General features: G+C 40.8%; 1 protein-coding gene across 8 annotated transcripts; it reads right to left on the bottom strand.

The window, feature by feature from the left end:
* Positions 1 to 137: 137 nt before the first annotated feature.
* UEVLD (UEV and lactate/malate dehyrogenase domains) lies at positions 138 to 22,871 on the bottom strand. Of its 8 annotated transcripts, XM_065592080.1 has the most exons (14): positions 22,334 to 22,468; positions 21,460 to 21,741; positions 20,876 to 21,003; positions 19,800 to 19,891; positions 17,138 to 17,203; positions 15,232 to 15,395; positions 12,694 to 12,829; positions 11,371 to 11,495; positions 10,589 to 10,694; positions 8,902 to 9,072; positions 7,754 to 7,927; positions 4,939 to 5,026; positions 4,107 to 4,230; positions 138 to 2,980 (listed from the first exon to the last, which is right to left on the bottom strand). In XM_065592080.1, the coding sequence occupies exons 4-14, from the start codon at positions 19,867 to 19,869 to the stop codon at positions 2,813 to 2,815; spliced, it is 1,392 nt and encodes a 463-aa protein (XP_065448152.1). In that variant the 5' UTR covers positions 19,870 to 19,891; positions 20,876 to 21,003; positions 21,460 to 21,741; positions 22,334 to 22,468; the 3' UTR covers positions 138 to 2,812. The 8 variants fall into 8 exon arrangements, with proteins under 8 accessions (XP_065448152.1, XP_065448151.1, XP_065448150.1 ...); XM_065592079.1 differs by lacking the exon at positions 21,460 to 21,741 and having other exon boundaries at positions 22,334 to 22,871; XM_065592078.1 differs by lacking the exon at positions 21,460 to 21,741 and having other exon boundaries at positions 20,876 to 20,960; positions 22,334 to 22,485.
* Between the last annotated feature and the right edge of the window lie 837 nt (positions 22,872 to 23,708).

Here is a 23,708-nt window from a genome sequence, read left to right as displayed (position 1 = left end):
CTCTGACTACCCCCGCTTTAAGCCACAGGAGCACATCAGGAGAGCAGCCCCTTCTGTAAACACATGTGCATGCTAAATTTTACACCCAGAAATGAGTCCAGAAGATAGAATAGATTAATATATATACAGCATAGGTATCAAGTTCTGTATCCTTTATTACTACCACTTCATAACAGCGTACGGACGAAGCTTATTGCTGACAGCTGTAATGTAAACAACAAGACATTTCTCCCATTCACTACAAGGGTAGTTACAAATGGCATTTTGTTTGATTTGTGATTAATATTTTAATACAAGAGCATACTTACCATAACAGTATTAGAGTTAATGAGCATCTCCTATTATCTTGGTGCCTGATGATTTTCTTTAGTTGAGACCCTTTGATATGGTACGTTGGACAGCACATGATCACTATTCCAGTCCTCCTATTGTCTACTGCATTTTTGATTAATTTTTCTAAGAACAGCCTTCGCATAAGTAATTCATTTAGAGGCATAACAAGAATCATTAGATCTTGAGAACCACAAGGCATGAGAACCATGATTTAAAACAGAACTGAATGAAAGTACAACAACTCGATACTTCATGACACCCTCAACGCATAAGAACCATACTTTAAATACAGAATAATAGGAAAACAGTGCAATGTACAAGTTACATAAATTCAGTATATCTGAACCTTTATATCAACATTAAGAGTTTTGCAGCAACACACCAACTGTTTAGTATACTGGAAATGGCTGGCCAACTAAAATCCCCATTTTAGAGGCCCTTAATAGGAGGCCATGTCTTACAAGTACTTTGGGCATCTAAAACTCTATTTTCCCCCCACTGTTTCTGAAGAACAAGAATAAGTGTCATACAACAGATGCCTTTTAGTGCCATTAGTCTAAAAGTGACTTTAGACAATTTCCTTCTTGCGACAATGTAAAGTGCCATATAATGTATTTTTAAAGCTGCAATCCCTTATTTTTAAATAAAAATTGGAAACTTCTGAACAATGGCATTTAATAGATTTAAAAATTAGATCAGATTTCTGAATTATTATGAGTGCTAAGTACCATTTATCCCAAAAAGTGCCAATTATAAGAGGACTGCAGCTTTTTACAAAATAAGATACAACATTAAGGTACAAAAATGATCTATTCTAGCTAAGTGTAGCCCTCTTTATGAACAATTTTAATGCTCAGGCAATAAGAATGGTGATTCCATTAAAGAAAATGTAGTTTTCCTATTTTTGGTCTCAATCCTGAGATCACTCAGTATATCACAACTCCCACTGAAGTCAATGGGCTAAATCTTGCTCCCATCAATTACAATGGAAACTGGACTTGTAAATGATACATATCAGGCCCAAAAGGTTGTTGAGGGTACTAAGCCTCTTCAAGACTGGGCCCTTTCTGAGGTATAAGTGTAAGGCACAACAAGTATATCAATCTAATTCCTTCACATATTGTATCTTTACCAACATAAAGCTTCAATGGTATTTTAAGAAATACATACCAGCACTTTTAGAGTTAGGTCCACATTTTCTCCTTTACTGTATTTGGTATCATTAGTATTCAATTTAATACTAAAGTCTATATACAAGATGAATATGCTACTTTTCTATTAGGAGTGTAACATAATGAACAAGCAAAGATTATTTAAGAAGTCGATAAAACCACTTGTAGCAACATGCATTCTTTTTTGGTTTATTTTAAACACTAGTATCCTGCTTTTTCTGTACACCCCTCACCCTTATCAGCCAGGGGTGTCTCCCTACTCAGATTCAGTTGCCTTTCCTCACTTTATTCCTTATGAACCTGATCCAAATCCCACTGACATCAATGGGCTTTGAATCATATATTTCCATGAATTAATTATGCCCCCAAGCCTTATTTACTTCTATATTACTCAACTGTCAGATTGTCCTTTATTCCCACCTCCCCCCACACAAACACCTCACCGCTGTATGCAGTATCTTTACCAATGTTGTACTTGTTGGAATGCCTCTAGTGTTTAAAACAAAAGAGTTATTTCTAATACATAGCATAAAAGCACCTAAAGTGTCTGTAAAACATACAAAACAATTCAAATAGAGAAAAATTCTAGGAAAAAAAGCTCAGACAATTAAATGAACATACAACAGCATTCATACCCAGTGCCCAAAAGCTCAAGCTCAAAGGTGTATCATTAAAAAAATATTTTCCATTTTTCCTAGCAGTGTTCTAGTGTCAAGTTCAATTACATGAAAACAATAAAGTGCTCTACCTTTATCGTGTCTGTTAAGCATGAGGATCATTTTAGTCAATGCTTTACTGCACTGAATAGCTGGAGTGCAATGGTGTTTTAGTCATGCCCCCTTCACTGAAGGTTACAAGATGACATACTGCTTCTGTAGTGGCTCTGCACCACGCAAGGATTCTCCCTACACTAGAGACACTTCCAGATAGATTGTTAAGTCAGCTTTATAACCTATTTGTCCCAGCAGAGGGCACAACGGAAACACAGTGAATGTGAAAATCAGGCCTACATGGTGCATAGCTTAGTAACAAAGACTGCAGGCAAAGCTACTTAAATCTTGACAAAAAAAACATAGTTGTACATTATCCTCTTCATTTTGACTACAAAAGCTACAGCATAAAAAAAAGGTTTCAATTTTGAGATGTTCTCTTTGTTACATAGTTTAACTAATGCTTTGAAGGAGTGACACAGTTGTGAAAGGAAATGATAATTCTTCTGTTTGCAGAAACCTGTATCTACCAAGGAAACATTTTTCCTTATCAAACCCAGCATTTTCATGAGCAGATATTGCATGATTCCATTGTGTTTAAAGTTTCAATTGCTGTTGAAGGTCATGAATTGATGCTGCACTGCTTTGCAGTTTTTTTGCCACCAACTTATCCTCCTTCAGTGGTTTGATAATTTCAGTCACTCCATTGGTTCCAAGAATACATGGCATACTTAAAAATACTTCACTGTTTATATTGCAACACCCCTGAAATAGTGAAGACAAAAAGAATGTACATAAAAACAACTCTAAATTCATTAATCTCCATTCCCCATGCCCACTATAAAATACAAAATTATGTACGTTAACAAATTTAAATATGCAAGGATAATTCATCACAAGACATGCTTTGTTTAGCTGACAAGCATAGCTTAGGTTTGTTATTTATAATACTGTATAGTAGATTAAATATTCTGTTTTTTAAAAAATCTTAGTAATAGGACATCAACATTTTGCAACTAAAATTAGTTGGAATTTTATAAGTCTTGTTTAAAATAAAATTAGATTTTTGTTCAAATCTTGCCTAGTATCTGTACAATCTATGTTCATCTCAAGACACTATTAGTCACTCCCATACCCGAGTAGCTATTTCACATAACAAGTGCTAAAATGTTCCCATGATGAGAGGAAGAAATTAAGTTTATGTACATAATGAAACACAAATAAGCCTTTGTCATCTCAAGCACAAAATGGATCAGTCACCAATATAGGAAGTTCACATACCTTGTAAAGCAAAGAAAAATGTTTCCATGCTGTGTTCTAATATAAACAACCTATTGCTTTAACTAAGCCTTTTAGAACAAAGTTTAATTAAAATCTAGTCTGAGATTCTGTTTAGTCAAATATAAGCATATCCTCTCTTCCCTGATCAGAAAGTGAGAAACTAGAAAAAAGTTTGCTTCCTGATTTGACAAATACAGTAGTGAGAAAATCTACATCAGATTCTTCTAAATGGAGTTGAAGACTTTTAGCCTTTGGGGAGATCTGCATTCAACATCAAGCACTTTGAACCATGACACACATCTGCCTGTTATTTTGCCAAAACTAACTGTGTTAATAGCCTTGATCAGTGGTGAGCTGGACACCAGCACTGTACATGTTGCATCTTTCAACTCCTATATTTTGAAAGTCCACTACAGAGTGCAGTAATTGATTTTTGCTCATTTTCAGATGGATCCTAAAAGCTAGGTGTCTGTTGTAGGAAGAAAGTAACTAAAATAGTTTGTCTGCAGAATGGCTGGTCAGGACTAAGGTCTATATATGGCTACAATTAACATGAGTAATAGGATTAAAGGCACAATAGAAAAATATATGAAATTAATACCATATTTACCTTTGCCAGAGTTGATATGGAATGAACCTTCCTTTTATTTTTCAGTATACTTTCAATCAGATCAGCTATTGACAGCCCAACAGACCAGGACTTTTGACCTTTTCCCTTAAGAACTTCCATGGCTCTACATAACAGAGAAAAATGTGGTTTTAGAAATTTCTTCAGTTACCTATGTTTTGTTCGACACACAGTATTCCATAAACACACAAAAAGTATTGCATAGCATATGAACACCGCTGTCTACTTCTCTATAACTTGCTTTCTAAAGCAATGCTTTATTTCCCAATTCTACAAAGATCACCATTTTTTAAATTCCTCCATGCAAATGGTAAAATTTTGCTAACTTAATAAAAGTTATCATGGCAGACATTTTCCTAATGTCTATGAAAAGCAATGTTAAATATATACCCTGTTCACTACAGTGTATTTTTGATTAAGAAGTGCTTTGAAAACCTCAGAGGGAAGGTACTAAATAAGTGTCATGTATTAGGATTATGAACAGCCTAGCCTACTGCATCAAATAAATGCTGATGCAAGGCATTTTAGTGTTAGTGTTGCAAACAGTTTAGAGGAGCACACACTTATTCTATTAACATTACCACTTAATTATATTTAGCCACTGGAAAAACAAAATTCAGAACTAAAAAATAGTCTTTTCCTATATATTCTAGGTATACCGATGACCTGAAAGCTTCAAAGAAGAATTGCTCATAGTAATAAAGAAAAGTCATATTATTCAGAGATTCTGAACTCTGCGGATTGGGAAAAAACACCTCTACTATTCTGGTAACAGGTTGGTGTGAATTTAAGTTTACTGTTGTAACAGTGTTACCTGTTCGCCAACTGCTCCTGAGAGTTATCATTCACTACTCGTTCAGTTTGATGACATGTTACTAAGTTAGAACCACTCCATGCAGGCACTAAATAAAATTAAAAACAAACTTTCATTAATGTTATAATATATTGGAATGATAAAACTTTAAACTGATTTTCTGAAGTGCATACTGGTACTGAGCCCTGAGCTCAGTTTGGTATCTTTCTGAGGTTGTAAATTCCATGGCAGAACTGGCCTAGAGAAACTGTTGTTCAAAAAAATGTTCCACATAAAGATTTAACATAATTTGTTACGCATTACTAAGTACACTATGTAGAATGGTGCAATGTGGCTCCTGTTGTCAAAGTTAGACACATATGGTAAAAGATAGTCTCAGAAGTGTTGGTGCAAAGAGAGAAGGGCTACAGGGAAAAAAACATACGTTTTATCTTAAAATTTCTCAGCATTCCTCTTGTTTGTTTTTAAACAGCTTCAGCATCTTATTTTTTTCACTCCCATCTCCTTTCTTAAATTTTAATATGCTTTTACCTTACCTACAACTTGTCTTTCCCCACCCCCTTAATGCAGGATGCTGCTACCAGTGTGGGTGGGTATGCGTATGCGCAAGGCTGATGATTATTATTGGGATGACAGCCTTATATGGCACAGGAAATAGCTATGCAAGATTGCTCACACTGTCCTGCCAGCATGTCTAAGCCCTCTAAAGGGACTAACTTTAAGGGCAAGAGGCTTGTTCAGTCTCCATTTCCATTTAATCTCTGTTTAAACCGCACACAAGGGGGACGGTAAGTGTCACGAAAAAAGATCACATTTGGTACGGAAACTTATCTACCAAGAACAGGACTGAACCCACCCATTCATTTTACATATGCTGCCAGACAGCTGTCAGATAGTAGTTTTCTGTCAACTCAAGTTGGATCTGAAGTAACTTAGAGGTGAAAGGTCCATACTCTATTACCAATTCCCTTAAAATCAACCAGGCCCCACTATCATAATTTCAAATAGGAATATTGTCAAAAGAAAAATAAATTTTTGGGTAACACCTTTATGTTCAGTCCAATTATTGCAGAATTTGGGTATAAATATTTTCCCTCAGACTTTGCTGTAAAGTAACAGTGGAACAGTGGTAGAGTGCATTTGATTTGGCAAGCATGATGAAAGGCAATCCTAAACTCAAGATCTGAATATTAGGTTCTTAGCAGACAGTTATCCAAACTACAAAAAAATTATCACAGAAACTACTATATTCACTTTCAGCAGAGACCCTCAGGAATGAATGGACCATGGAGACCAAGCTACTCTCTCACCCTTAGATGTGTCCTGCAGATCAGGATTGGCAGAGAATAGAGGGAGCCAATGTGCCTCAATGTGTAATGCATCTGATGTGGTATAATGTTTTCAGTTCTTTTCAACTCAAAGACAAATATATTATTGTTTAGCCTAACATATAGAAGGAAAGCTGGGAATGACAAGTCAGTTGAAAAGCCACCTGCTACAATAAGCTATCAAGGATAGTTTGAAGTGTGACAGAGATCAAATTCATGAAGACTGACAAATCTACTGTACAAATTAAATCTATTATTGCTTCCTTATAAATCAGTCTTTTGTATTTCAACTGGAAGTCATGACTTAAATGAGCCATACAAGGAAAACACTGACTCATAGAACAACTTTCACTATCAAAGGTTCACTATCAAAGCACTATCAAATGCTAAAAAAGTGTGTGCTCCTCTAAACTGTTTGCAACACTAACATTTTTAAACAGTTATTTTTAAACTCTCATTAAAAGTTACTCTAAAGACAGTACATTGTTTTCTATCTCCCCTCCATGAAACACCATGGCCTATCAATATCTTTAACATCCAGACAACCTAGTTGACCCCAAAGTTTAGCTGCAATTTCCATTCTTCATATATACTCAAATCTCTATTACAGAATGCTTCACAGTTTACATTTATAATATGCCCATATTCGTTTTTTGGGTTTTTTTTAACCTAACTGCTTTTTCAAAAAATTGATTTCATTCTTTTGAGGACAACTTTTGGAAGGGGAAAGGGAGGTAACCCTCCTCTGAAGAAAAGACCACCGCTGCAGGGTTTTCAATTTAAGAGGAAAAAAACCTGACACTTAACAGAAAGGTAGCAGTAGCTGTGTTGTGTAGGAGCAGATGCCGCACGCTTGTGAATTAAAGTTTGATGTTTCTATTTGGAGTAGCAGTTTAAGCAGATGTGATAAAGAGCCTAGTTTGTTTGTTTTTTTAATTACTTTATCCTTCATATGTCACCTTCTTTAAATGTAGGGAGAAGCTAAATCTCACTGTATCCAGTTCTGTAAAGAGCACTCAACTCAATTCTATCTTCCTCCTCTAGACCCAAAACTCCTGGTTCCATTCTTGTCTCTGCTGTGCACTTTGGGAAGTCAATTACAGCCAGTTTGCAAAGGTTTTGAGCAACCACAGCTACTGTGAGCGTCCATATGAGTCAGGGGTCAGCACCTCTAAAAACATGGTATTCTCTGAAGTACTGACAGCCCTCCACATACTTTTACCCCCATGCATTCCCTTCCCTGAAAAAGAGACCTCCCTCTTCAATATCTTGAATGTATTTTAGTGTTATACCAAATAAACAATCAAAGCTGTACTTCTGTACATTTCTCCCCATTTGGACACACAGAGAAGATATTTGTTTGCTCCCATCCTGCTCTAGAATCTTGGGGAAACACCCTATAAACACTAACACTCTTCATAGGTTGTGTCTTTTCCCCCCTTTCTAGAACAGTTCAAACTCTAAGTCAAAATCATGTATCCGTTTACCTTTGTCTTCCCCTCGTTCGCCGATAATCCAAGCCTCTTTTCCTATGGTCTGTGCTTTCAACAAGTTTGTGATAATATATTGGAATCTCTCAGTGTCTAGATTACAACCAATTCCGATAACTCTGCTTTTAGGAAATGCACTCAGCTTCCATGAGACATATGTCATTATTTCCACTAAACATGGGACAAAAGTATGTTGAAAACAAAGAATTACTCCCAAAATTCAACACAAACAGCAAACTATAATTCACACTCAAGAAACAAGAGCCAGAACTTTTTATAACTCAAAGTATAAGCATACAGGACTATCAGCAGCTTACTCATTTCTAAAACGAGTCAGGCTTTGAAAATAATCATGTCATAGCTCGAGTAAAATATTAAGAAAACATCAGAAATTCAAATAATTTCTCTCACGACCACCACCACCACCCCAAAAACCCAAGCCCCCACCTTAAAGTTTCGTTCTCTTTCTATTTGGCAAATGTCTCCCCTCCTTCCTTGTTTTGAATGGAGCAAAAGGTAATCTTGCCAATTGCTCTAACATGTTATAGTAACATGTTTTAAGTGTGTGCGGATGGGTAGGTTCATGTCTACTTCTTCCTTCCCTACTTACTTAGTGTTCTGACACAAGATCATGGAATTATGATAGGTTTATCATTATGAATGTGTTTCCAAAGAAACAATGGGCTAAGAATTTACTGGTAACATAAGGAGCTATCAACCAGAAGTTTTGATCATATTGTGTGTATATATCCTTACAGCATAGGGGAAGAGAGAGATCTTGTCACTAACACATTTGCAAGGTGCTCTGACTACAGTAGATGGGCATATCATAAGACTCTAGATAAAATGAGATTTAAACAATAGACAAAAACAAAACATATGCAAGAAGACTTTTGATATAAAAAATACTATCATTTCCCCCCCTTATCTAAACTATGACTAAGACAACATCTTATCAACAGCCTTTCCATATAAACAAACACATGGATATAGTGGTTTGCCCAAGTCTGAAGAGGGAGTCCATCTCAGAACTGGGATTAGAATTTAGGAGTGCTGACTCCCTGCTCAGTAGAGTACGTCAGGCAATAGGATATTCTTTAAATAGATCAGAACAAAAAACAGATACATGTAAAATACCAACAAACCTGGATGAGATGCAACAAGCAGCACACTATTTTGACTATAATGTGCTACTGCTGGGACAATTCCTCTGAATAGATCCACGTTGCTCTGTATGACACCAAGATACGACTGAGCATTACCCAGAGAATTAACGGTGAGCACTACCACTTTTGAATCAGCAGAAGTAGAAAAATCTGATGAACATAAAAAAAATATTTGAGGGTTTTTTAAAGTCTCATTTTATCAAATTATAGATATGTCAAGATAGACTTGGCACAAAAATGTTTTAAATGACCCATACTAAAACCAGTATATGTACGTTCCATTCAACACACAACTACTTTGTTTGCCTTTCCGCAAGAACTTTTAAGTTAACAGCTTTTTTCCTACAGTAGAATTGAACTAGAAAGATATTTCTATGTATCATAATCTCCGATCTACTGTGTTGAAAGTGTATACAGAGCTTTGTTTTGAAGCTGCTTTGCCTATTATATAAGGGTACTTTGCACCCTTCTACAGTACCTTTAATCCAAGGATCTCAAAGTATCTTACAAATAGTTACGTCCCATAGAACCCATGCAAGGTTGACATTATCCCCATTTATAAATGGAAACCTGAGAAACAGGCTGCAATTTGCCCACGATCATACAGAGCTTGCTGCACAGCTTGGAAGACAACCAGGAATCTGGACCGCCCAGGCTTTTACTCTAACAACTGGACATTGCTACCATATATTACATTAGCTTTTTGATATTTATTTCTTTATACCTTGCTAAGAAACTAAGAAGTAAAAACTAGCATTCTTCTCCTGCCATTATTTATTTGGCTCTCTAAAAAAGAAGTTCTCTCCTTTTTCCAACCCCCATCTAGCTGGGTATTTATACTGGGGCCATCGCTATAGTATCAGAGCACTGCATCCTGATAATCCTGGATTCTTGGTGAAGATCTTTATCCTCATTTCTTTCTTTCACATAGGGGCTTCTGTTCTTTTTGTCCTTCTAGCTCAGAGTCAAAGATGCTGACACTGTATCAAAGAGTTCTGGTGGCTTGGCATGAGGTGGAACATGGACAGCCACTAAAAAAAAAAAGGATCTTACAAAATATATCTAGTAAATGAACTGAATGCAGCTAAAAGGTGCCTGATTGATAGCACAAGAGATATAAGCCTCTAAAAACAAAACAGATTAGAGTATTGGACAGGAGCAGTACCAGCTTCCCTAGACCATGCCACCAGTATATCACAGTCTTAATCTGCAGCCACCACTTCAGGAGATGAGAAACTATCAGAAGATAATGGGTGTTTAAAGACCCAGAATGAATTTAAATTAATGACCCAGAGGTGAAAGTTTCTATCACTCCCGAGGGTGATCCAGTTCCCATAAAGTAAATAAATATGTAAGTATACAGCAAAATAAAAATATCGAGCATACAGTAATATGTTCCACTACACAGGGCCGGCTCCAGGGTTTTTGCCGCCCCAAGCAGAAACAAAAACAAACAAACAAAAAGCCGCGATCACGATCAGCTCTACCGCCAACGCTTCAGTCTTTGGCAGCAATTCGGCGGCTGGTCCTTTGCTGTGAGAGGGAGTGAGGGACCCGCCGCCGAAGATCCAGACGTGCCGCCCCTCTCCGCTGGCTGCCCCAAGCACCTGCTTGCTGGGCTGGTGCCTGGAGCCGGCCCTGCCACTACAATATAAAAAATTAGTACCTTTGCTGATCTCTACATTTGGCAGAGCAAAGATATCCAGGTCCATTGTTCCTCCTTTTGCTGCACCTTCTGAGAGGTCCAAGAGAACTACCTGGTCTGCAGCACCCTGTACAAATAAATATATTTCAGCTCTGCAACAAAATAAAATGCAGTTTATTCTGATAAAAAGATGCTTCTGAGATTGGATCTCACTTTAAAAAGGATGTTAATTATGTTGCAAAAAAACCCCAAAACAGCCCACATCCAAATCACCAATGATTGTGTAATGTTAAATGGAAAATTGAACATCTGTGTTAGTAGTTCCATTGCCAAATAGTATATTAAACCACATACACAAAACCCACCTTAAGAGGGTTACACTCAGACATTCAAAGTGAAGGCCAAAACTCTGACTATTGTGCTCAAATACTGAGCACATATAGAAATACCCTATATTGTGAGAACTCAACAATATCTAGGGCACAACCTTGACAATATCCCTTAACTACAAATTTATGTGCTTTGAAGAATCTGTGCTCAAAATTAAGATGTTTTTTACAGCCAACAGCTGACTGTCGGACCCAATAAAGGATTACATTTGAAATGTGTAAAAGTTATGTTTTTAATTTAATATCTTTAAATAGGAAAAAGGTAAACTAGAGAAGCAACATCACAAATCATTAAAAGTACTTAAAATGAAGTCATTGTTTTTCTATTTTAAACACTAAGAACTAGGTTGGAGATCATTATAGGAATAGCACTAGATAATATTAATAGCTATTCTATTAAAAACGAGAAAGTACCTTTGCTGCAATTGCTAGTACACAAGCAATGCCAAGATCTCCTGCTCCAATCACAGTAACTTTGTTAAAGCCTCCATCTTTTTTCTGTCCACCCACCATAGTCTTTGAATTCATGTCAGTTTCACCTAAAATTAAAACAAAAAAACAAACAATCAATCACAGCTGGTGGTTTTATAAGACAGTGTGAACACATGTACTGTATGTGAAAGATAATGCCCGGGTCTAATCAAATCAAATTACTTTGTTTTCTCCAATAGGCTGGTCAGGCTATGGAAACTAATTTTTCAAGGCTTCCATTGAGTAAGACTTTTTTTTCCACAGAATTATATTCTTACAATTTACATTTAAATTAAGTCTTACATCAGCAAGAAAAAAAATTCAAATAGATGCCTTCTCTACTAACCATCCTCCCCCAGCTCTGTACTCAGCTCTACCACTGAAATGCACTGTGACCTTGGGCAACTCACTTAATTTCTGTACACCTTCCATTTCCCCTGCTACTCTTTGTCCATCTTGTTTGTTTAGACTAAGATCTTTGGAACAAAAACTATCTCTGAACTGGTTTGTACAGTGTCTGGCCTTGAATACATGGAGCAGTAATGTGGATTACAGTGGGGGGTTATTTCTAAAGCACAATAAAGTGTTGCACATTAATTGGTCCATGTAGACCCCTGGTGGCGTGCACTAGGATTCCCTAATGCTATGTTAGCGCTGTTTGAAACAGTACTAACATTAAAGCTCACTAAGCAATATTTAGTGAGTTCCATATAGGTAAGCCCTCTAGTACAATCTTGGTTGGCAACTGTAGGCATTACCACCAGGGCCGGCGCAACCCATTAGGCGACTTAGGCGGTTGCCTAGGGTGCTAACATTTGGGGGGGCGGTGACCGCGGCGGCCGGATCTTCGGCCGCCCCGGTCGTCGTCAATATTTCGGGGGCGGGACCTTCCGCCGCCTCTGTCAGGGGCGGGACCTTCTGCCGTCTAGGGTGGCAAAAAAGCTGGCGGCACTCCTGATTACCACAATACAAATAATAATGATCCCTTTGATGCTACTACATGCACCAATGTATAATACTGCAGAAAGTGTTTTTGAAAGATTGAAAGATGGTTTTAAATTGCATTATCCGTAAGAGAACATGTAAATCAGCTATGTCCTCAGAAAGGGTACGTTTAAGGTAAAGGAAAAATAATGAGTTTTAGGAAAATGTAACCACTACAAGTTATAAGTAATATTTATTGTCCACCTTGAAAAGATAAAATAAAAATAGCTAAAAGCATAGATAAAACTGATATTGATTCAGATCTGCTGAAAAATTACACACCTGTAGTTATCTTTGCAATATAGGATAGCAGTTCTAGCTGCTTGGCTTCATCAGAAGATGATACTGAATACAGAGGTAGCTCTTCCTCAAACTTTTCAATCATTTCTTTGATTAATCCAATGATAATTGACTTTGGCTGGAATGCATACGTATAGGAGAAGACTTACAATCTTTACTAGCTATCATGATAAAACAGCATGCCCATAAACTGCAGTAATTTATTAGCAGGTATCAAGAATCACTGTATACATTTAGCTAAACTACAAATATCAACCTTTCAAACCAACTTTTAAGATAGAAGAAAAGTAGCACTGCCAGTTAGTATATTTCTATTTTATTTTTAATACCTTATTAATACAAATATAAATATGTAACTATGGGAGTATGGATTAGAATAGTGGAGAATATAGAGACTGAATTAAAGATGCCAAACACTAGGGTTACCATATTTAAAAAATAAAAAAAGAGGACACTCCACGGGGCCCTGGTCCCGCCCCTTTCCCACCCCGGGCCCCACACCAACCCCGCCCCTTCCCCGCACCAACTCCGCCCATTCCCCGCCCCTTCCCCAAAGTCCCTGCCCTAACTCCCCCTCCTCCCTCCCAGCCACGCGAAAAGGACTGCCCGAGCGCTACCAGCTTCACGGTTTGCCGGGCAGCCCCCAGACCCTGCGCCCCTGGCCGGCACTTCCCCAGCGCAGCTGGAGCCCGGGAGGCAAAGTGCCCAGCTGGGGGCACAGGGAATGAAGGCTGCCCGGCAAACCGTGAAGCTGGTAGCACTCAGGCTTCGGGCAGCCCCCATGCCTCCGGACCCTGCGCCCTCGGCAGGGCACGTCCCCTCCCGGGCTCCAGCTGCTGTGCTCCTCCCCTGACTCTTCGGCTCTGTTTAAGAGCCGAGCTGCCCGAGCGCTCCGGCTTCGGGCAGCCCCCATGCCTCTGGACCCCAGCCGCCGGCCAGGCACTTCCCCTCCCGGGCTCCAGCTGTTCTGCTCCTCCCCTGACTCTTCGGCTCCGTTTAAGAGCCAAGCTGCCCGAGCGCTACCGGCTTCGGGCAGCCCCCTTGCCTCCGGACCCTGCGCCGCCGGAGCAAAGCAGCTGGAGCCCGGGAGGGGAAGTGCCCAGCCGGCGGCTCGGGGTCCGGAGGCAAGGGGGCTGCCCAAAGCCGGAGCGCTCGGGCAGCTCAGCTCTTAAACAGAGCCGAAGAGTCAGGGGAGGAACAGAGCAGCCACGGGAGGGGAAGTGCCCGGCCAGTATTTTCCTGGACATGTTCGGCTTCTTGACAATTCCCCCCCGACGGGGGTTTGATTACCAAAAAGCCGGACATGTCCGGGAAAAAACGGACGTATGGTAACCCTACCAAACACCAACTCAATTGGTTGTTTGAAGCATTATTGGACATATGAAAGCCTCTGATACAGTAGCATCTATTACTAAATACTGGTTATGGCTATATCTACACGGAGCACTTTATTGGCATAGGATTAACCTTACTGGCAAAGCACTCCCAGTGTGGATGCAGTAAACCAGAAAAGCCTTTGTACCAGAATAGTTAAACTAACCCCCACAAGCAAAACAAGCTATACCATTAAAAGAGTTTTGTCAGTATAATTGTGCCTACACTAGCAGCTTCTGCTGGCACAGCTCTGTCGGTCACAAATCACAGATATTCGCACCCATACCAGCAGAAGCCTGTAGCAAAAACATAGCCTACTTGGCAGCAAGAAGAAAAACAAAACTCATTAGAGAAGATTCAGGCTAGCTGCATCAGAGCCTGATCTTGCATTCTTTATTTGGACAAAGCTTTCATTGAGGTCAATGGACCTTTTCGCCAAGTAAGGCCTGGGCATGAATCAGTAATTACCAGGTACAGATTCCCAACTCATTAAGTAGGAAAAGGACACCCATCACCCCCACTCCTCCTCCTCCAAAATTCAACTCAACAGCTTTGTTTTACTCATCTTAAAAAAAGTTAGCGGAAAAAAACAAAACAAAAAAGATTTCACTAAATTATTTTTTGTGGCTTGTCAACCACATGTTTAAAGTAACCTATCTACTGTGTTTCATAAAAGACATCCACTTGGCAACTAAAGTTGCTTTTGGACCTTCTATACTAGTCACCCCCAGAAAAACAAACCATCTCCATTTTGCAATAATGTCCATACCAGAGACAAAGCTACTATATCGGTTAGTGTAATTTTACTGAAAAACTGCACTTGCTAAATATAACCTCAGCTTACACAGTTACTGGACATTGTTCACAGCACTAACAGATGTTTGACACATTTTCTTTATCTGATTTATCCTTCTCTCTAACAGAAATAAGTTTAATCCCCTTTTTTCCTCTCAGTTTAAAATTATTTCCTTATAATAATATCTGACAGGCTGAAGGCTACTACTTAAAGGGAAACAACCTTCTGCTTCTGTCTGTATAGTCATTGACTGTACATTTAAGATTAACAAATGTAGGAGAAGAGAAAAAAAATGAGCGTTAATTTGTATGTAATATAATGTATTCTTCCTGGAATTTGTTTTTCCTTACGTGGCTCCAGTTTTGTAGATAGGGCAAGTATATCCTGCCATGTGCATCTACATGTTTTCCCACAGAGATTTCCATGTTTATAGTTGGTTTCAGCAAGCAAATGGGAGGAGCAAAAGGATGAGAATCCAAAATCCACAAACAAATTGGTATGTTATAGGAATTACCTGTTAGACACAAAACAAAAAAACATTATGACCTCCGCATTTGAAGGTATGCTGAAATCATGATTGTGTGTTCCGTTTTACTTAAAATATAGCACTTTATTTGCTTTGATTATTTATGCTATTGATTTATACTATTCCTACCAAACCTGCTATATTAAGTATCATTGATTGAAATCCTGTCAAATATAAAGCATTTCTGTTACAGAGCTCTGCCAGCAAATAAGTCTGTCAGATCAAAGGAACTTCTTAGAGCAATCTATTTACTTTTCTAGGGTTTATATAATCTTGGAAACAAAGAGCTAATGAGGAGGAGACTCTATTAAGTGCTTTATGTTTAGACTTCAAAGACAGCAAGTTCAAGGAAGAGTCCTAATTATCTGGGGACATTTGCATATCCAAGTACAGGGCATGAAGACTCTACCCAACACCCACCAGCCTGAGGACTAAGGGCTCATCTACACAGTCTTGCACCTAGTTAAGTAAATCACTTTTCTAATATGTAGTTAGTTATTTCAGGGCAAGTCTATGTGAGGGCACTCTTATTTTGGAATAGAAGTGGCTAATGTTGATTTAGGTAAATTGAGGGCTTGTCTACATGGTCAGTGTGTGGCAAGTTAGGGTATGAAACTGGGAGTATGTCAACTTTTAGGGCATCGACACTGCCCTGCAGTTTGGACTACAAAGGTTGTAACTCCTCTGTGTAGACGCTCCAGGCACAAACTAAAAGGTTTCTGGTTCACATTAATGTAATCCTGTTTGAAGGTGGCCACGTTGCCATCCCCACTACTAAAGCCAATCGGAGCAATTTAACCCCAGAAATTTAAATGAATAAAACATTGGTGTACAGAATTTAACTGTCAATCAACTTTACTTAAAATATTTTTATAAGTGAGTTCACACTCCAATCCTTTGGCTGATGGTAAGGAGAAGAGTACTCTTACTTTCCATTTTCTCCCCTCTCACCTCATGGCCTCCTGCCTACTGCAAGAGTGAGGAGAGATCTCTGTTACTTTATCCTTTCCTCAGCCTTTGTTCAAGTTGTTCCCTCCATCCCAGACAATGGCTCTAGAGCCAGCCGCTGCTGTTCCTCATAGCGTCTTCCTTCCCCCAAGACTCTGGACCAGGGGTAGTCTATTTTTTGTCAAAGTCCAAATTTCTTGGTCAAAGTATAGCCCAGACTCCAGAGAAAATTAAAAAAAAATAATAATGATGATAATAAGTAAATAAAAAGATTTCAGGGTCTGTTCAAAAAAAGAGTCTGGCAGTCCAGATTTGGCCCAGAATCTCCCTATTGACTACCCTTGCTTTGGTGATTAGCAACTGCTGCAGCTTGACCAGCTATGAACAGCAGCAGAGGCACTGGAGCTGTCTATCTGCAGATTTAGGAAGACAGCACTGGATCATTTTACACTATGTTCACATATGGAAATTACCCTAAAAAAACAAAACAAAAAAGTTATAGCTTTGACCCCAGACACTGATGACGAAAGCAAGTGGATTTTTCAAGCCCAGTCCAAGTTATCCAGAGAGAGATCTTAATCCAACTCTTGTGTGGCACATGGAGACTCTCCAGGTCACCCATCTTTGCAAAGGAGATAATGATATTTCTGCCTTCCTGGCTGTACTAAATTAGAAGCCTTTTCCGTGACTAATCAGGAAGATATACTGTTAAATGTACACAAAGTCTTACCATTGTATTTAGCATTGGTATAGAAAATACAATCTGTGAGTTGTTACCTTACCCCGATATTTCACTGGAATAGTGCCACTAAAATTCAAGAGGTCTTTAAGGGATCCGTCTTTGAAAGCTGAAATTAAAAACAAGTTTTTTTTTTGTTTTTTTTTTAAGTGGTTAGAGGATTTTTTTTTTTAAATTACAAAACTCTAAGTATTACCCATACTGCTTCATTCCACATTTAAATAACTACTGATTCCAACTCTAAGATGTATGCTGAAAATGGACATGTACCAGTGAAATGTGACTGCAAAGATTATTTCCTTGTACTTAGATCAGGGGTGGGAAACTTTTTGGACCGAGGGCCACATCTGGGTATGGAAATTGTATGGTGGGCCATGAATGCTCACAAAATTGGAGGTTGAGGTGTGGGAGGGGATGAGGGCTCTGAGGTGGGGCCAGAAATGAGGAGTTCAGGGTGTGGCAGGGGGTTGGAGTGTGGGGGCGGTGAAGGCTCCAGCTGGGGGTGTGGGCTCTGGGATGGGGCTGGGGGTGCAAGAGACTGGTCTGGGTTGGGACCGAGGGGCTCAGAGGGCAGAAGGGGGATCAGGGCTAGGACAGCGGGTTGGGGTGCAGGAGGGAGTCAGGGATGCAGGCTCCGGGTGACGCTTACCTCAAGCAGCTCCTGGAAGCAGCAGCATGTCCCCCCTCTGGCTCCCATGTGGAGGCGCAACCAGGCAGCTCTGCATGCTGCACCGTCTGCAGGCGCCACCCCTGCAGCTCCCATTGGCTGCAGTTCCTGGCCAATGGGAGCTGCAGGGGCAGCGCTTGGGGTGGGGGCAGCATACAGAGCCCCCTGGCTGCCCCTACACGTAGGAGCCGGAGGGGGGACATGCAGCTGCTTCTGGGAGCCACACAGAGCCACAGCACGCATGGAGCAGGGCAAGCCCCAGATCCCGCCCCCCGGCAGGAGCTTGAGGGCTGGATTAAAACATCTGAAGGGCTGGATGTGGCCCCCGGGCCATAGTTTGGCCATCCCTGACTTAGATACTACACATAGTAATTAAATTCACACAGCTGACCATCCCTCCTCCTTTTTTTTAAACAGAATGTTACTTTATTTGTTTATTCCTTTGGTGTCACTCTTTATTGGAAGCTTAATGACAGTTGCACAACTAAGGAAACTTTATGTGCATCTTGTTGACCTTCTCCATTGTGGTCTCAAGTTACAGTGCTTTATCAGCTTGCATATCCCTCGCAAAAGGAGCCTCTGCTCTTCTTCCTTCTCTGTAAGGCTGGTGTCAATAGGACTTTTCTTCTAGCTGCGGGGGATTCAGGAAGGCAACTCCCATCTTTTCATGTACTGTGTATATATACCTGCTACTGTATTTTCCACTCCATGCATCTGATGAAGTGGGTTTTAGCCCACGAAAGCTTATGCCAAAATAAATTTGTTAGTCTCTAAAGTGCCACAAGGACTCCTCTTTGTTTTTACTTTTAACAATGTAAATCCATCAAACTACCCGTATATACTCGTTCATAAGCCGAATATTTTTGGTAAAAAAGTGATGCATCAAAGAGTGGGGGTCGGCTTATAAATGGGTCTACACCAAAATTTGATAATTTTAAACTCTATGGAATCATTGAATTGAATATCTAATACATTGTCATTTTGTTTACCTGGAGCATCTGCAGGCATGGAGCCCCTCAGCGCCTTATGGCCGCGATTCACCGTTCCCAGCCAATGGGAGTTGTGGTGAACCGCGGCCACAGGAAGCTGAGGGGCTCCATGCCTGCAGATTGTTATGCAAACAAAACTACACAGGATCGTTTCAGGGGGCAAGACAAAGATGCCACATTTATTATGATTACACAATTTGATTTATGACCAATACCTAATATCTAATACCTATACACACACACCCACATCCATCAGATGTTCTGCAGCTGCTGTATAGTTAATTGTAATGGTTTTAGTTATATTCACCTGGTTATAATTGTTTGGTTTGTTTGCAACAGATCACCTGTGCCCTACAATGACAACAACTACTGTAATGATCATAGATCAAGGGGCAGAGTGTTGTAGGAGCAGCCCACCTGGTCAGCAGTTCTAAATATAATTTTTCATCCCACATTGTTCTATTAGTAATCCTGACTGTTATGTTAATTCTAACGCTCTGCATATGCTGCTGGATAAAATAGATGCATTCTAAATTAAAACCACAGGCTCACATTGTTTCACAATACATAGCCTTAAAACAATTACATAAAGTGTGACCCATTCAGTACCCCTGGATTGAAGGGTCAAAAGGGGGACAATGTAGAACTAATAAATGCAATTGTTCATAAGTAAAGTTTTATGAATGAAACAACATTCATTCATAAAACCAGTTACCCCAATAACTGGCTAATTGACAATTAAGATGATTGTTAAGAGCCATAGCTGTTCAGCCAGTTGCCCTTGTAAGTTTCACTGTCAATCCAATTCCTGCTTAAATCACTGAGACTTGCATTGTTTCAGTATTGTAACTTCTGTTCATTGTTTGCCATTCACTACACTTGTCTACTTCTGTTCACTATTTGCCATATTGTAATTCAAACTCCATTTTACAATGCTTACTCCATTTTGTAAAAGCTTGCTGCAACCTTCATTTTTGCAAAACCCTGCTGTAATCTTATTAGTTTAGTTTAAATGTGTGAATGAGGTATGTATGGATGATGGAATCAACCTCCAGCGCCAGCCTGTCCTGATGAAATAGAGTTCAAACACCGACGGCTGAAGATGCAGACAACAGCCATAACAAAGTAAGAAGAATCCACCCTAAAAAGAAAAGAACAAAGGTACAATAGAAGGAAGATCAAAGCCAGGTCCGAGGCTGAAAGTCACGTCTGCAATTGACGGGTGAACCCAGAGGCAGCTTGACACAGCAAGACCTATAGACTCTGGATTCAAACTAAAACCTACAAAAAGGATGGGTGAGATGGAAGACTTTGAAGGGTAACATTCTGCTGCCAACATGGGAGGGCAGACCCAGCCCTTCCTTGTGCCCAGCTTTCCTGGCCAGTTAGCCGCCACAAGCTACGAACCCAAGCTGCAAAATCAAGCCACGGACTCAAGCTATGTTCAGGACTGGTAACTATACAGCAGCTGCAGAACATCTGATGGATGTGTGTGTGGATGTAGGTATTAGGTATTGGTCATAAATCAAATTGTGTTATCATAATAAATGTGGCATCTTTGTCTTGCCCCCTGAAACGATCCGGTGTAGTTTTGTCTGCCTAACAAGATGTTCCAGGTAAGCAAAACATCCTGACCCGCCAGCGGCTTACCCTGACAAGCCAGGAGCCAAAGTTTTCCAACCCCTGAAATATAGGGTCGGCTTATGAAAGGGTCATACAGTTTTTGCTATTTTTACCTATCCATTTTGGGGGGTCAGCTTATAAACGAACGGGCTAATGAACGAGTATATACGGTATGTTTAAATTTGCTTAAGGGAACTGGAACAGTAACATGGAATCCATTAAATTATCAATTTGTATAATCACTGATGTTACAATTTATTCATTTTTTAAAAAAGATACTGATTAGTTTGGTGAAGGTAACTTACAACAAGTACTGTAGGAAATGAACTACTGGGAAAAAAAATCACACGATATCACATGATATAAAGTTAGGAAAACAAATTGAAAATGACAGTAATTTAGACAAATTTCATTGTAGATAGAGAACCTATGAAATGTCAGAGTTCCACATAATCATCAACTGTTGAAAAACACAATCAAAGTAACTAGATCAGATTCTTACTGTATGTATCCATGGAGAATCTGAAGTTTGGGTAGATCTTAACAACATTCTTCAATTCTTCTATGGTCAGGTCCCGGAATTTATACTGTACACAAATAGAAGAATGTTTCAACTCGAAAGGACCACCTCTTTGGTTCCACAGGATAGGTGGGGAAAAATAAGAGAAGAGAAGACAGAAGGAGGCAGCTAATAATTACCTATAACAAACAGTTTTGCCATTAAATTAATTCTCAAACAGATTGCTCCATGGAATGCATAATCTTATCTGCATACCAACATCTGCAATTATATATTTGTAAAATATATTTGAAAAAGTTTAAGCCAAATAATTACATTGTTTGGTAACAGCAAACTCTATAATGGCTTTCACATTTTAAAGAATTTTCATAACCATTTTTTCACAAACATATTAAAGTGTCCAAAAAATTCACCTTTTGGATTGAAATGTTATGTGCTTAGTCTCTGTCCATAAGTGAATTATTTTGGAGAGGTCAAGCAAAATCCATAAAGTGGTTTAGTTGGGGGTAGGGTAGAGGAAAAACCCAAACATTTATTTAAAAAAATAAATTTTAAGGTAGACTTACAGCAGGAACTGCTGAAGTTTGAAATGTGGTATGAATATAGTTATTGGTGAGGGCTAATACCTTTGCAAAACCAGACTTCAGGTATTTCCTTTGGACCATTCCCTCTCCATAAGCTGCCCTCCAGATTCTTTATCCTCCCCAACAATTTTGCAAATCTGGGACTGTTCACTTCCAGGATTTAGATATTGTGCTCCAGATCATGGAAAATTTGAACTGACACCCCAATGCTGGCACCTAAACATCATACAACTGCAGCCCAACTTTGGTTCAATGAACTAGCAGCTACATTGGAAAAATAAAGAGAAAATAGTACACTTGGGCATCTGAGCGGGGCGGGGGGGTGCATGTGGGTGGGGGGCTGGATGGAGGGGTGAGCAGGGATGCAGATGCACTAGGGCAGCGGCTCTCAAACTGGGGGTTGGGCTCCCACAGAGGGTCACAAGATTAATACATGGAGGGGTCGCGAGCTGTCAACCTCCACCCCAAACCCCGCTTTACCTCCAGTGTTTGTAATGGTGTTAAATATATTAAAAAGTGTTTTTAATTTCTAAGGGGGGGGTCGCACTTAGAGACTTGCTATGCGAAAGGGGTCACCAGTACAAAAGTTTGAGAACCACTGCACTAGGGGGACCGGGAGGTGATGCCCTGGCGGGGGCGGGGGTGGGGGTAACCCAGAGTTCCCCGCCCACTGATGCCCGCTGGCTCCCAGAGCTACACAGGCCTTTACCCCTTCGCCTCCCACAGGCGTGGCAGGGAGCCACGCTCCCCCCACCCAGCCTAACGAAGGGCCGGGCGGGGCCCAGCGGGGACAGCACGTGGCTGCCGCGGGCCAGACCCTGCCGCCATGGGAGCCGGGAGCCCGGTGTGCGCGCACCTTAACCAGCTGCGTCCTCAGTGTCTCCTCGGAGAACTCCATTGCAGCGGCACCTCCCCGCGCTTCCTGCTGCGCCCGGCCTGGACGGCAGCCGCCAGGAACCAAACCCTGCCCCACAGCTCTCGCTCCCGTTTTGCTACTTTGAGTGTACTGAGCATGCTCACTCGAACTGAGCATGCCCAGTAGCCACTGCCCTCTGTCTTCCCTTAGTTCTACTTACGATTTGCTGCCTCCTCTTTGGGGGGGTTAAAAGGATTAAGGGGGGCAAATCGCAGCAGGGGGGCTGTCAGGGTCTGAGCAGGGGGCAGAATTTTACTGGCCTGGGGGGTTCAAGCTACTGTAGCTAGCGGCAGAAGAGGGGCTGAAGGGGAAAAATCAGTGGTGGGGGGTGAGAGCCGGGGTTGAGCGGGGGGCGGGGGGGGGCGGGGGGAGACACTGCCAGATCCCGTGCGGGTACAAAACCCCTGTTTAGGGAGGAGGGGGGAGGACAGTGACCCCGTGGGATGAGCCACACACTATGCTCGCTAATCTACGGGTGGGGGGGGGGGGGCAGAGGCTGTTTTTGTTCTTCTCACAGGGACGCTGCATGTCAGCCTCGGAGCAGAGGGCGGGTTCCTGGGACTGGGGTCTTAAAGGCACAGGCCTCCAATTCCTAGCCTGTCAAAGCTTAATCACCGCAGCTCCTCTCTATCCTATACAAGTGTTGCAGGGCCATGGCTGCCCGGGGGGGGGGGGGCAAGTGGGGCAATTTTCCACAGGGGCCCCCACGAATATGTCGGAGGCTGCCCCCGCCTCCGTCTTCCCCCGGTGCCTCAGCGTGCCGCGTCCGGGAGCGGCCCTGGCACACTGCAGCGCTGTGGCTCCAATGCTGTCCGGGGCCGCTCCTGGTCGCAGCACGCTGAGGCTCCAGGAGAGGGGGTAAAAGGCATGGTAAGGGGCCGGGCACTCCCCCCCCGACCTCATCCTAACCATCACCATCACCCAGCAACAGCCCATTATGTAATTGCAAATGTATACATACCATTAAAGCATTTAATGTTTTTAAATAATGTGTTTGTTGTATTTTCAAATTATTACAAATTAATTTTTGAATGTATTTCACTATTTTTTTTTTTACATTTCCAAATACATGTTACTATAGTATTGCAACTTTTTTTTATGGAAGGGGCCCCCAAAATTGCTTTGCTTTGTAATAATTTGAAAATACATTATTTAAAAACATTAAATGCTTTAATAGTATGTATACCAGCTGCTTAGCTGCAGCACACCAGGGCCGCTCCTGGACATGGCGCACTGAGACGCCAGGGGATGGGGGAAGATGGATGCAGGGGGAGCCACTCTGGTCTCACCTTGGGCTCAGGGGCACGCTCCATAC

The sequence above is a fragment of the Chrysemys picta genome, chromosome 4 (assembly GCF_011386835.1).
Source record: "Chrysemys picta bellii isolate R12L10 chromosome 4, ASM1138683v2, whole genome shotgun sequence".
Lineage (NCBI taxonomy): Eukaryota > Metazoa > Chordata > Testudines > Emydidae > Chrysemys > Chrysemys picta.
This window is presented reverse-complemented; position numbering and strand designations above follow the sequence as displayed.